The sequence below is a fragment of the Carettochelys insculpta genome, chromosome 14, assembly GCF_033958435.1.
Source record: "Carettochelys insculpta isolate YL-2023 chromosome 14, ASM3395843v1, whole genome shotgun sequence".
Taxonomy (NCBI): domain Eukaryota; kingdom Metazoa; phylum Chordata; order Testudines; family Carettochelyidae; genus Carettochelys; species Carettochelys insculpta.
In genome coordinates, this window is record NC_134150.1 from 496,831 (window position 1) to 510,689 (window position 13,859).

Here is a 13,859-nt window from a genome sequence, read left to right on the forward strand (position 1 = left end):
TTTATATTCTTAATTTCAAGATATTTCTTAACGTCAACATTTTATGCAGCATCTGACATTTCTCCATTTTCAGGCTCAGAACTTTGCATGGGGTGATGCTGGGTTTTGTTTGTCTTTTAAAAGATTACTCTTTTTTGTGTTTGGTTGGTAGAAGTGTAAGGGTAGAAAGGGTGTCAGATTTCAAACTTCTCAAGCAAAGTTGCTCACTATTTATGAGGGAGACACAGCAACCAGGGAAGAGAGAGGGTTGAGTAAAGAATGAGTTAAAGAAGAATTCACAGATTTGTTCTATAGAGCTTCCATGGTCAGCTGAGTATCAGTCCATCCACTCATCCACCATCTCATTATGTGAGTGCGTGTCAAGGGCTTGGTCCCATGTCAGGGTTTCATTGGTCTGTACTGGGTGCGGCGACATTAGTGAGTGATTTTCACTGGTATCCCCAGCTGGGTCCAGCAAATGCCATGCCATGCCATACCACGCCACATGCGCCATGTGGCACAGGTGCCTTCTAGAGAAATGCTGCTTTTGCAAAAGGTTTAGAGTTCTGGAAATTTTTGTCAGGGATATTTTACGCTTCTCATGCTCAGCTCGAGGATAGATGGCTGTGTTGTTCAGCAGTATCCCTATTGATTCGCACTGCCTGTATAGAAGTTGAATTCATTGTACATTCTGCATTAGTGTTCCTCCTGTAGAGGTGATTCTTACTGTGTCCTTTCCCCCTCCAGCAAAGATGCCAGCATAGTATAAAAGGCTTGGATAAGCAATGCACTTTTCTCTGTGATAGCTGAGTGGTGAATGATTTCATGCTAACCTGTCGAGACTGCTAAAGGTTGGTTGTCTCCCTCCTGTGTTTCCCCCAAAGGACATGAAGCCCACAAGACAGTTCACATAATAAACAACGAGAATGAGACCTTCAGATTTGCTTTCAGAGACTGCTCGCGCTATTCAGAGGGATATGTTAACCACCTGACAGTGCAGCCCATGGATGGCTGCATCCCACCTCTTTCCAGGTAAAGTGGGAGAGAGAATGGCTAGTACTCACAGGAGCACACTCACAGTTTCCCTGGACATTCAGTGGCAGAGTTAAGGGTGACAGTTCTGAAACAAAAAAATTTACAAAATCAAATGGAGAGAGAAATCTCTGAGCTGCAATTTATTTGCAAATTTGACTCCCTTAACCAAGGATTAAACAAAGACTGGGAGCGGCTCGCAGCTTACAAAGGCAGTTTCTCTGCTTTGGGTGCTAATATCTCCCCATTAGACTCTGACAAAGTCTCACATCCCCCTGCCTGATCTGACTTGTTTTTACCTCTTTTGATAAGTGCTGTTGATACAGGGCCATTTCCACCTTGCTGAATAGACGTTGTCAGGTCTGGCCTGCCCTCTTACTGAGACCCCACTCTTTAAATGCCCCTCTGAAACCACCCCCCAACTCATGCATCTGATGAAGCGGGTCTTTGCCCATGAAAGCTTATGGTCCAAAATATCTGTTAGTTTATAAGGTGCCACAGGACTCCTTGTTGTTCTCAAAGCTACAAACTAGCACAGCTACCTCTCTGGTAGGAGCACACTGTGGCTCCCAAGCACAGAGCTGCATTAACTGCATTGTTAGCATCCTTCCAGATTGTACAGGGGTTTTACGTCGTGGCACCAGCCCTTACCCAGACAGCAGGCAGCTCTTGGTGGGGACACACCAGATCCTTTCTTTCTTACACAGTCAGTCTCCCCATGCGTATTCAGGGTCAGAGCTGCTGCCTTTAGTGATGAAAACAGATAGCTGCTGGTTGTTACACCTGTAACCCGGGCCTAGAGCCATCGCAGCTACACTGAAGCTAAAGGAGTAATTTCCAGACCCACTCGACATTCCCACCTAGCTCTGATCAAGCTAGTGCACTAAAAATAGCCATGTGGCTATGGCTACCTAGACAGGATAGCCACCCAAGCACAATCCCATCTGCAGGCCTATGTACACGTGTGGCAGTTTGCCTGTCATGCTGCCTGGGCAGCAGCAACACTGCTATTTCTAGTGGAATAGCTCATTCGGAGTACCTGCACTGCACGTTACATCTCCAGCCCAGTACTGTACAGTGGAGCCTCTAAGCTTTACCATTTATTGCAAATATTTTCCATGCATGTACAAAGTAAGTGTTTTATTTGCACCCAGATGTGCAAATGTGCACAACCAGTAGAAATAAAAAACCTAGTTGTGGGCACTCTGCTAATCAGCTGGGCAGCATTTGAATCTCCTTTGAGTGGCAGCACAAATGCGCAGCTTATAGGGAACACCGGTGCTCTAATACCAGTTGGGGGCAGCCATATTTGCGAGACACTGTTACCCCCTTGCCTCTGCAAGAGAGAGCTTTGCTGGAAAGCCTGCTGTGTCAGCTCTCTGCAAAACCAACCCATCCCTCTCACCAGCAAACTCCTCAAGGCTCTGCCAACTGAGACCTCACCCAACAGGTAACAGTCACTGAACACCAGCCCTTGAACCCTTCAGAGATGGTGCTCTGCAATGTGCAGTACCTACATGGGTGAAAACACACAGCTCTGAGTAACATAAGTCCTGTTGGTAGAAGCACTCATGTGCATAGTGCTGTGTTGTGTCAGGAGACACTCTTCCACTGAGGATAGCCACATCAATTTCGCATCAATTGAGGCTAGCCGCATCAATTTCGAAGTGCCGCGACTGCCCGCATACTAATGAAGCGCTGAATATGCATTTCAGTGCTTCATTAGTAAACTTCGAAATGGCCATTTGCATGGCCATTTCGAAGTTTGGGGCTAGTGTAGACACGGCCTGACAGTTACCACTGCCTGTAACACTGGTTTTATTACGGCATCTCTCTCTCCCATCAGCCTTAACCCAGTTACAGGAGCAATCTTGCAGTGACACAGCTGTCTCAGTACAGTGGAGATATGACCTTAAACGTTCATTTTCTGCACCGCAACCTCCAATGCATTGAATTTGTCTATACCTGCTTTGAGATGTTGGCCTCTTTGTCTTGAGAAATCCTATATAGCAACACCCCTGATATGCCTGGTTAAAATACCTTTTAAAGTTTCTGATTTCAAAGCATAATTTCAGTGAGTATTCATAATGCCACACTCTGCATTGTCACATGCATTTAGAGTGATATTACTGACCACTGTGCTACCTCACAAGGCGTATATTGCACATCCTATTACAGTGTATGGGGTGTAAACACAAGGGTGCTGAGGGTCACTTAGACATACTCTAACAAGGAGCAAATTGGATTCTCTTCCTTGTCACCTAGCTACAAGACCATTCTGTCATGTATGCTTGTACACTTGCATGGACAGCAGCAGGGCTGCCCAGGTGACATGCAAGTCATCGCGTGAATTCAGTGGGATGGAGGGCTAACACTGAAGTATGAAAGTCACAAAGGGTTACAAAAATTATAACGCTTGTTAATGCCTAACAAACAGCATTGGATTTGAGGTGAGTTTTCTCAGATGACTCACCAAACTTTCTGTCTGGACCCTTCCCCCAGGGTCCAATGCTTTCTCCATTTGTCTTGTAGGTGCAGTGATTGCAATAGGCAGGGAAAGTGGCAGGTGCCTTGCAATGGCTGTCTCTCCTGTTCATAGTTTCAGTCCCTCTTGAAAAATATTTCAGGAGCCAGCATCTGTCTAGATGGATGTTTCCTCATGGTTTTTTTCATCTATTTGAACGTCCTTTGTATTCCCTTCCTGCTGGATGACTCTCTTTATTACATAAATGTAAAATGAAGACAAGCATGCATTCTTCAGTTTAGGACATACCTGTTTGCCAACATTTGTTTGGGCTGTGGGGTTTGTAACTTGTGTTAATAACATCTTACAGGTGAATTTTATAACACTACCTACAATGGGACTGCACATAATTTACCAGGACAGTCCTGAGCAGCAAATTACAGTAGTGTTTGGGCTGTGAACAGAGGGAGCTATTCTCACACACCCGTTTATATGGCCCCTTTACCAGTATGCCTTCGCACCTCAAAACCCTTTACATACCTTGGGGAGGCAGGGCAGGACTCTGAACCCTGCATAAAGATGGGAGGATGAAGCAGAGAGAGGTTTAGTGACTTGCCCCCAGGTCACCCCATGACAGAACATGAAATTAAGCTCAGTTTTCCTGAGTTCCACACTAATGCTCCGATTGAAGGGCCATCCTTCCTTGCTCATTCACAACGTTTTGTGCAATATAGTTCCAAGACCCAGTAAATAAAGCTACAATGTTCACCTCCCCAGGCTTCCTGTTACCATCCTCTTCAAACCAACATTAGAGGGGGAAGTGAATTTTAACCTCATCTGTGATGTCAAGAGAAAGACCCAGCCCCTGTCCTTGAATGTCAAAGCTATTGGCTGCAGCATGAATGTGTGTGTCAGGTGCGAAGAAAACGATGGCTCTTTCACCGAGCTGAGCCTGCAGGAGAGTAACAGCGTCATCTTCAAGGAGGTGAGGATGGAGATGAGGAGAAGGGGTGAAATGCACACAGAGCTGCAGCCTTCATGGTGTAATGGCATGATGGGAGATTGTCTCAGGAGAATGTGGCTCTAAAAGCAGACCCATCAGGCAGTACCTACCCTGCCTATCACAGAGCAGTAGCCACATGCTGGTGGAGGTGCCCTTACCATGCCTTGAGGAGACACCCCACCCAGTGGTTACTTCCAGCTTGCTTTGCCTGGCCTTACAGTCATCGCCTTAAGGCGAGACAGGACCATTACAGGCATCCAGTCTGACCTCAAGCTGCTGGCTCAACTCTAAGCTCGTAGAGGCAAAGGCACTATATCTTGCTCCAACCCTTTTGAGATATGCCCTGGCTCCTGCTTTGCTGTGAAGCTGACAATGCCAATGTTCCCTGCCAAGCAGCTCTTTCATGAAAAGTGATCCTCCTGCAGCGAGAAAGGACTCAATAGACAGGATGGCCCAACCTGCAGTGGCAGAAAAGCCAGAGCCCCGAGGTGACTACTGCTGCATTTGGGGCCAAGTAGGGTGCTTCAGAAGTGTCCAAGGGGTTTCGAAGCACATGTCCAACAAATTGAGCCTTTCTGAAAATCTCCATTAGTCTTCAGTGACATATCAGCCAATGCAGGGCCTGATCCTGGCAACCCTTTCTCACATGAGCAGCCATTACCCCCATCACAGAGCTCTGTGAGTGAGAGACAGCCCCTGCATATTTTCATTGGTGTTGCTGGTACAATGATTTTAAACTAGGTATGTGTGCTATTGCATAGGAGCAGGTTGTTAGAGACTAGGACAAGCTGCCAGTTGGATCTTGGGCATGCTAATGCATAGCAGGTCAGTGTGTTACCTTGCCCCAGGGCTTCTACCTACCACACGGAGCTCGCTGGACAAGCTTGCCCTGAGCAGTGAGGTCCATCCAGGCTGTTGCTTTGTAGAGACCTGTGTTCACAAACACATACCAGCAGCCTGGCCCTGCACACCTAGATGCATTAACTACCTGACAATGCAACTCTCCTTCCTGCTGTGTGATGCTGCGTTGCTCTGGCAGAAAGGCCCATGCCCTCTCTCTAGCTAAGGTCTGTGCAGGGCAGGCCTCTTGGCTTTCTGCTCATTCATGCTGTGTTTGCTGGCCCTTTGGGTATTAACCCCGGGTGTGCTCTTCTCCTGCATCCAGGTGGAAATAAATGAATCTGCTCACCGCAACTTCTGTGTCCTGAACACTGGCAAGTTCAGTTTCAGCTTCTCATGGGAGTTTTCTGGCACCAGAGTGCTGCAGCGGTATCTCTCCATTAGCCCGGAGAATGGCACTGTGGAAGCAGGAGAGCGAGTGCATTCGCAGCTGAGCTTCCACCCACTGAGGACATGCATCATAAAGGACATGGAGCTTAAGCTAAAGGTCAGGGTGAGGGTGTCATGCTCTCTTTGCTGCAGGTCACAAAAGCCAGGCCAGCCATTTGGGCAGGGGAGAGCGTACTAGAGCAAACCTTGATTTTGATCCCACACTGAAAAATGGGGCACCTCATTTGACACTGGGCATCTGTGCTGCAGGCCTGAGACCATCCAAGGTAGTGGATGGCAGCCACCAAGAGCAGAGTTTCTGATTTCACCATAGTACCTAGGGGCACTGTCGTGTCATTCTGGGACCCTGTTAGACACGAAACTGCTCCGAAACTGCTCCGAAACTGCAGGCACAAGTGGTGTGTGGCTGTTCCTTGTCGCGTTGCAAACTGACAGCCACCAACATTTGTATAAAAACAGGGATGAAATTCCCCTTAAATGTTAACATATTAACCCAAGGGATTGCTCTTCTTACATTCCTGCTCCAGTTCCCACGACAGAAGCTTTTCTGGCTGTCACGGTGACAAGGTGCCAGCAATGCTGACCTCCCTCTGTGGGGCGGCAGCATCCGTGTGAGTGCATCTCCTCTCCTCATCTTCCTGGCACCTTTTCCAGCAAGGCACCTGTGGCTTCTTCTCTCCCCAGATCAGCAATGGTCCCACATTTAGCTGCAGACTCCTGGCATCAGCAGTGAAGCCCACCATCCATTTCTCCTGCACCAAGCTCAACTTCGGCACCTGCTTCATCTATTGTGCTGGGATGCCCCCTGCTACACGCACCCTTACCATTACAAACAAGGAGGCCAAGGAAATTAGGTAGGGCAGCAGTGGAAAGGTTGCTACACATGTTTGTTGCTTCTCTAAGAGAAGTCAGAGAGTAGGGCTTGAGCCTGGCTCTCCCACATTCCAGAGGAGCATCCTAATTGCTGAGCTATCATCTATTCTGGGGTGAGCGTCACTGTCTGTGGCCTCAATAAACTTTCCCAATGAAAGTCCCATGGAAATTAGTCCTTTCTCAGCTCAAATGACAATTTTCCCACAGAAAAGAGAGGTTACTCACCGTAGTAACGGTGGTTCTTCGAGGTGTGTCCCCATGGGTGCTCCACATTAGGTGTCGGGCTCGCCCGGCGCTGCAGATCGGATCTTCCAAGCAGTTTCTGCCGGACCGCGCATGCGCTGGTGCGCGCCGCTCCCCCGCGCGCTCCCGGCCATGTGCGCGATCCGGTCCCCGCCAGTTCCTTGACCAACCGCCTCGGATGCTCCTGCAAAACACTAAACAGAGATCCGGAGCGGGGAGGATGGGCGGGTAGTGGAGCACCCACAGGGACACATCTCGAAGAACCACCGTTACTACGGTGAGTAACCTTTCTTTCTTCTTTGAGTGTCCCCGTGGGTGCTCCACATTAGGTGACTACCCAGCAGTAACCCAAGATAGGAGGTGGGTAATCGGATTATGTGCAGCTTGTCCCCGAGAGGACCGCTGCCAAGAGACGGGTATCCTCTTGGAATACCCTGTGAAGGGCGTAATGTTTGGCGAAGGTGTCACAGGATGACCAGGTCGCCACTCTGCAAATGTCTTTTAGCGCAACGCCCTTGAAAAAAAGGCTGTTGATGCTGCCACCGCCCTAGTGGAATGAGCCCTGGGCGTGGCCAGTAAAGGAGTCTTTTTGAGTTTGTAGCACATTTTTATGCAAGATACGATGTGCTTAGAGATTCTCTGCGAAGAGAGACTTTCTCCTTTTGATTTGGGAGCGATAGAGACTAGGAGCCTATCCGTTCTCCGGAAGGACTTGGTCCTGTCCATATAGAAAGCTAGCGCCTCCTCACGTCCAGGAGGTGTAGGCGCGCCTCCTTGTTAGAGTTATGAGGCTTTGGATAAACAAGGGTAAACAATAGGTTCGTTAGTATGAAACTCAGAAAGAAACTTTAGGAACAAGGGCTGGATGCAGCCGTATGGTTACCGCTTCCTTGGAAAAACAGTGCAGGGTGGCATTGCCATAACTGCCTCAAGCTCGCTCACCCTGCGAGCTGACGTGATTGCGAGAAGAAAGGTCGTCTTCATCATAAGGAGGCGGAGGGAAACCGTGTCCAAAGGCTCGAACGGTGGTCCCCTTTTCGCATTAAGCACCAGGTCCAAGTTCCACGGAGGTGGAAGCAGTTTCTGAGGGGGGTATAGGCTTACCAGCCCTTTGAAGAACCTGGTAACCATGGGATGGGCGAACACCGTGTGCCCTTCCTCTTCGTGTCTGAACGCCAAAATGGCGGCCAGGTGGACCTGAAACGAGGATAGCGAGAGTCCTCCTCTCTTGAGGCCCAGTAAATACTCTAATATCACAGCCATAGGCACCGAAAGGGGGCTAGCTGTTTGGTAGAACACCATGCCGTAAAGCGAGTCCATTTCTGCTTGTAGGTCTTCCTGGTGGAAGTCCTCCTGCTACTTTCTAGGACTTGCTGCACTTCCTCCGTACATGTGCTCTCTAGGGAGCTGAGCCATGGATTAACCACGTTTGTAGTCGCAGGCCTTGGGGGTGCGGATGCACTATGGACCCCTGGGCTTGCGTGAGCAGATCCAGCGCCACCGGAGGGGACATCGGTGGACGGTCCGACATGCGCAGGAGTAGGGGGAACCATTGCTGTCGATCCCACGTTGGGACTATCGGGATCATTCAGGTTCCTTCCCTCCTGGCTTTCTGCAACACTTTGTGGATGAGCACTGTGGGAGGGAAAGCGTAAAGCAGGGGGCCCCTCCATGAGATCGCGAAGGCGTCCCTCAGGGACCCCCGTCCCAGTCCTGCCCTGGAGCAGAATCGTGGGCACTTCTTGTTGTGCTGAGTAGCAAACAGGTCTATCTGGGGAAAACCCCATGCGTGGAAAAATCGGTTGCAGCAGATCGGGACGGATCTGCCACTCGTGCGTGAGTGCGAAACGCCTGCTCAGCTGGTCTGCCTTCACATTGCGAGCGCCTGGTAAGTACGAGGCTTTCAAGGTTATATTGTTGGCGATGCAGCAGTTCCACAACCGGACTGCTTCTACACATAAGGCACGGGACCGAGCTCCTCCTTGCCGATTTATATAAAACATGGTGGAGGTATCGTCTGTACTGATCCCGACTACCTTGCCTTTCATTTGGTCTCGAAAGTGTCTGCAGGCGTTGAACACTGCTCTGAGCTCCAGTATATTTGTGTGCAGTGACTGCTCCATGGAGGACCACAGCCCTTGCGTCACCTCTTCGCCCATGTGTGCTCCCCACCCTATGAGGGAGGCATCTGTAGTAAGAAAAACCAATACGTGTGGTTGGTGGAAGGGTACCCTTGTTAGCAGGTTCCTGGGGTTTACCCACCATTGCAGGGATTTGCGCACCTCTGTTGTGGGCGACGCCATCCTGTGAACAGTGTGTGCTGCCGGTTTGTATACGCTCGCCAGCCAATGCTGCATGCTGCGCATGTGTAACCTGGCGTTCTGTTCTACGAAACGTTGCTGCTGCCATGTGGCCCAGCGGCTGTAAGCACGTCAGAACCGGCACCATAGGGCTGAAGGTGAAGCCTTGCGCGAGGGAGCCGATGGCCCGAAAGCGAGTCTCTGGTAGATACGCCCTCGCTGTAATAGAATTTATGCGTGCCCCTACGAACTCTATGTCCTGTGTGGGGTCTATCTTTGATTTTGTCAGATTGATAAGCAGGCTGAGCGAAGAGAACGTGCCTGCTGTGACACACATTATGCGTAGTACCTCCTCCTTCGAGGCCCCTTTGAGTAGGCAGTCATCCAGATACTGGAATATAAATACCCCCTCTCTGTGCAGGTAGGCTGACACCACTGCCAAGGTCTTGGTGAAGACTCTGGGGGCTGAGGAGAGCCCAAACGGTAGGACCTTGTAAGTCGAGGGCTGCGAACCAATGTCCATCGTCTAGTGCCGTAAGGATGGAGGCGTTTGTGATCATCCGAAAGCGTTGCTTGCGCAGGTACCGGTGAGGCCTCGAAAATCTAAGATGGACCTCCCCGTGAGGAAGTACCTCGAGTAGAACCCTCTCCCTTGCAGTTGCTCCGGCACTCTTTCCACTGCCCCTACAAGCATGAGATGGTCTACCTCCTGCTTGAGCCTCGCTACATGGGAGGCCTCCTGGAGGTGGGGCCCTGGGTGGAGGTCATGGTGGTGGGAGCAACTGGGAGGGGATGGCGTACCCCGTGGCTATGATCTCCAGCACCCATTTGTCTGTGGTGATCCTTTGCCACTGGTTATAAAATGGTCGGATGATGGCCTTGAGCACTGGTTTCGTGCCCTCTGGAAGCGAGTCCATGAGGGAGGTTAACCTAATGTGGTTGTCGAAATTATGGTTCGCTAGATGCGCTGCGTAATTTGCCATTGGCAACAGTAGCGTGGAGGAGGAGTAGACCTTTCTGCCCAACAGCTCTAGCTTTTTGGCATGTTTGTCTGTTCCCCCACGTTGCGACGACTCCACCACCAAAGAATTTGGTTGTGGGTGGCTGAACAGGAACTCCATGCCCTTCGTCAGCACGAAGTATATATATATTTTTTTTTTTTTTTCGCTCTCTTGTGGACAGGCGGAATAGTCGCAGGAGTCTGCCATATCATAGTGGCAGACTCCAAGATTGCGTCATCAGCGGTATTGCTATTTTGGAGGAGGCCGGAGGTCTCAGATTTTTGAGGAGCTTATGGTGTTGCTCTTGCACCTTTGCTGTCTGGATGCCTTGCGTGAAGGCCACCCTCGTAAAACAGCTCTTGGAACTGTTTGAGATTGTCCGGAGGATGGACGTCCCCCGGGGCCGTAGCCTCATCCGGGGATGAGAGCGAGGAACCGCTGGGGTACGTCTCTCTGGACCCTTCCGGTTCCTGCTGATGATGGTACACCCTCTCACTAGAGGTTTGCGAGGAAAAATCTCGGGGTTCCATAACCAGTTCCCCCTGAGATGCTTAAGTCTCTGTCCCCGGTCGCAATTGCCCTCGGGGGTATGAGATCGTTTGTAGGGATTTTCCCTAGTAGATTGCCGATGGTGTCTATGCCCTGCGTGGTCCCAGCCAGGGTGAGGCTGGTTGCAGAAAATGGAGAAGGGGGCTCCGGGTAGGCTGGGGGGGGGACCCCTGCCTTCTAGTTGGAGTCTGCAACATAGCGGAGGGCTGTGAGAAAGCAACTCCACAGCCCTGTGCGGAGAGGGGCTGCAATGCCTCCTCTTGTGTGCAGTCTTCCCCCTCCCTTGAGGAGGTAACTCCGCCCCTGACATACAGGGGATCCCGGCCCCGTCCGCACTGAGCTCGGCACACTCGAAGGCGGTGCCGCACGTGCGGTGTCCTTCGGTGCCGGCAGGCTGCGTGCCTGCGCGCTCTGCACCGCCGGTTTTCCGGGGGTCAGTGGTACCGGTGCTTGTTTAGCCGCCGCCCTGCCTGCGGTGCGGGGCGGCTGGCTGATTATCGGAGGCTGAGCCGCTTGCACGTGGCTCTCCGTGCCGCCGCCGATCAGCTGTTGCTGCGGCTGGGGGCTGCTTGCTCCTCCCGTCCCGCTCGCTGTTGCTGCCGGCAGGGATCGGGCTGGAGATACTTTCCTCCGTTTCTGCGCTGATGGAGTGAGGGAGGCAGCTTTCCTTTTAAGGGCCCCGGAGGGTCCCTCCTGCTGCGGCCGCTCCGGCGCTTCTGGCTGGAGGGCCTTATCAAGAAGCAGCATTTTTATCCTCATCTCCCTGTCCCTCCGTGCTCTGGTTGTTAATTTAGCGCAGAAGGCGCATTTCTGTGCCACATGGGACTCCCCCAGGCACCTTATGCATAGACTGTGCCCATCGGACACTGGCATCGCCTCTCGGCAGGACTCACGGTTTTTTGTTTTTTTTTTTAAAACCTGAAGAGGACATTGTTGGTGAGTCTTTGAGTTTTTAAGTGGGTACTTAGCACCTTCTTTGTGCCGTTTTCCCCATCCGATGGCCAGCCTTAGCAGGAGGGCTGATGGCCCTAGCTCCTGGCCTCCGGCGCTTGTTACTAGGACTGGCTGAGCTATCCCTCTCGTAGCTTGTTCGTTGTTTTTTGGGTTTTTTTTGTTTTTTTTTTTGTTTTTGTTTTTTTACAAAATAACAACCGGCTAGCTTATAGTAGCCTAAGTGCCTGAAAAAAACTTTAAAGAAAAACAGATAAAGTCGTTGAATACGCTACTTGGCCTTAGCCTAGTTGGATTCCGTCTGCAGCCGACGGCAGTTAAGAGGAACTGGCGGGGACCGTATCGCGCACATGGTCGGGAGCGCGCGGGGGAGCGGCGCGCACCGGCGCATGCGCGGTCCGGCAGAAACTGCTTGGAAGATCCGATCTGCGGCGCCGGGCGAGCCCGACACCTAATGTGGAGCACCCACGGGGACACTCGAAGAAGAATCCATATTATTTAAAAAATGCTATTACTACACACATGTCCCCATTAACCTGAGCAGAACTGTTGTTGCCATTTTACATATGGGGGAAGTGTGGCAAAGAGACAGGCCCAAAGTCACACAGGAAGTCTGTGGCAGAGGACTGAAATGACCCTTGTTTGCCAGTTTGCTGTCTAGCACTCCCACCTCCACCCCATTCTTCCAGGGAGAGATCAGGCAGTATCTCTGTGTTATATCTCCAGGGAGAGCTCAGGTAGTGTCTCTGTATTACATGTCCAAGGAGAAGAGCAGGCAGTGTTTCTGTGTTACACGTCCAGTGAGAGAGCGGGCAGTGTTTCTCTGTTACATGTCCAGAGAGAGGGCAGTGTCTCTGTGTTACACATCCAGGGCAAGAGCGGCAGTGTTTCTGTGTTACATGTCTAGAGAGAGCAGGCAGTGTTTTGGGATTACACATCCAGGGAGAAACCAGGCAGTGTCTCTGTCTTACACCTCCAGGGAGAGAGCAGGCAGTGTCTTTGTCTTACACCTCCAGGGAGACCTCAGGCAGTGTCTCTGTATTACATGTGCAGGGAGAGAGCGGGCAGTGTTACACCTCCAGGGAGAGAGCGAACTGTGTATCTGTGTTACACATCCAGGGAGAGCGTGGGCAGTATTTCTGTATTGCAGTTCCAGATTGCCGAACAGCCATAGGCACACAAATCACATGGAAAAGAAGACATTTTCTTAGGTGACAGACCTTTTTGCCTGTTTTCATGCAAGATGAGAGGGTGCCTTCAGTCACTGCATGTGGGGATGGGGTGGGAGTCCTACTACGTTTCCCAGGATGACCAGAAGATGCCTTTGTTTACTTTTCTTTTGGATTACATTAATAAGAACAGACTCAATTCAACCCTGTTGGCATCAAGCAGACCCAGCTTCAGATGCCATCTGGCTGAATTTGCCTCAGCATTCACAGCTGGCAGAGCTGATCGGACCACTGAATGGATATGGGCAAAGTGGGACAGGAGACAGCTCTGAGCTACTGCGTGTTCATCAACCAAACATTCAAAAGGCTTTTTTCTGGCCTCTCACAGCTTAGACTGCTTATACACCAACACTGCCCACTTCGAAGTCAGCTTCCGGGCCACAGTGCTGAGTCCTGGTGAGAAGATGGAGGTGCCAATCACTTTCTATCCACGAGAGGCCATTTCCTACCACGATAGCATCCCCTTTGAAATCAGTGGGGTCTCCCAACAGACCATCGAGGTCCTGGGGAAGGGCACAGAGATGAAGGTGAGATCAGGGCATTGCTTTATAGCCCCTGACCTCCCATGGTCAGACGAATCCCTTTCCTCTTTCCCCGTCACCCGCCCATTGCCATTCTCCCGTCCTTTTCCCCATTCCCTCCCTACCAACACTCTCACCAAGTCCATCCTGTTCTTGTCCTGCCCACAGCTCGACATCTTGGAACCGTCCAGCAGAGTGGTGAAGTTAGGTGTGCTCTCTGTTGGACAGATGATGAAGAAATGTGTCACAATAGTGAACAATAGTGTTGCCTTTCTCACATTTAACCTAGCGTTCATGTTCACTGTTCCGGAACTGCTGGACTCGAAGGTAAGGCCTGTTCTTCAGCTGGAGTGATTTTTATCCTGACACTTATTTGTACAGCCTGCATAGCCAGAAGCTGAGTCTTGGCTCAAGGCTGTGTGTT

General features: G+C 50.8%; 1 protein-coding gene across 2 annotated transcripts in view; it reads left to right on the forward strand.

The window, feature by feature from the left end:
• The window catches only part of HYDIN (HYDIN axonemal central pair apparatus protein), a 286,881-nt gene that overhangs the window by 258,995 nt on the left and 14,027 nt on the right, over positions 1-13,859 (forward strand). For both annotated transcript variants that reach the window (XM_075008458.1, XM_075008459.1), the window contains exons 72-77: positions 864-1,011; positions 4,253-4,460; positions 5,644-5,865; positions 6,453-6,622; positions 13,243-13,441; positions 13,604-13,762. In XM_075008458.1, coding sequence (XP_074864559.1) covers positions 864-1,011; positions 4,253-4,460; positions 5,644-5,865; positions 6,453-6,622; positions 13,243-13,441; positions 13,604-13,762 — 1,106 coding nt within the window. The remainder of the gene's footprint in view (positions 1-863; positions 1,012-4,252; positions 4,461-5,643; positions 5,866-6,452; positions 6,623-13,242; positions 13,442-13,603; positions 13,763-13,859) is intronic.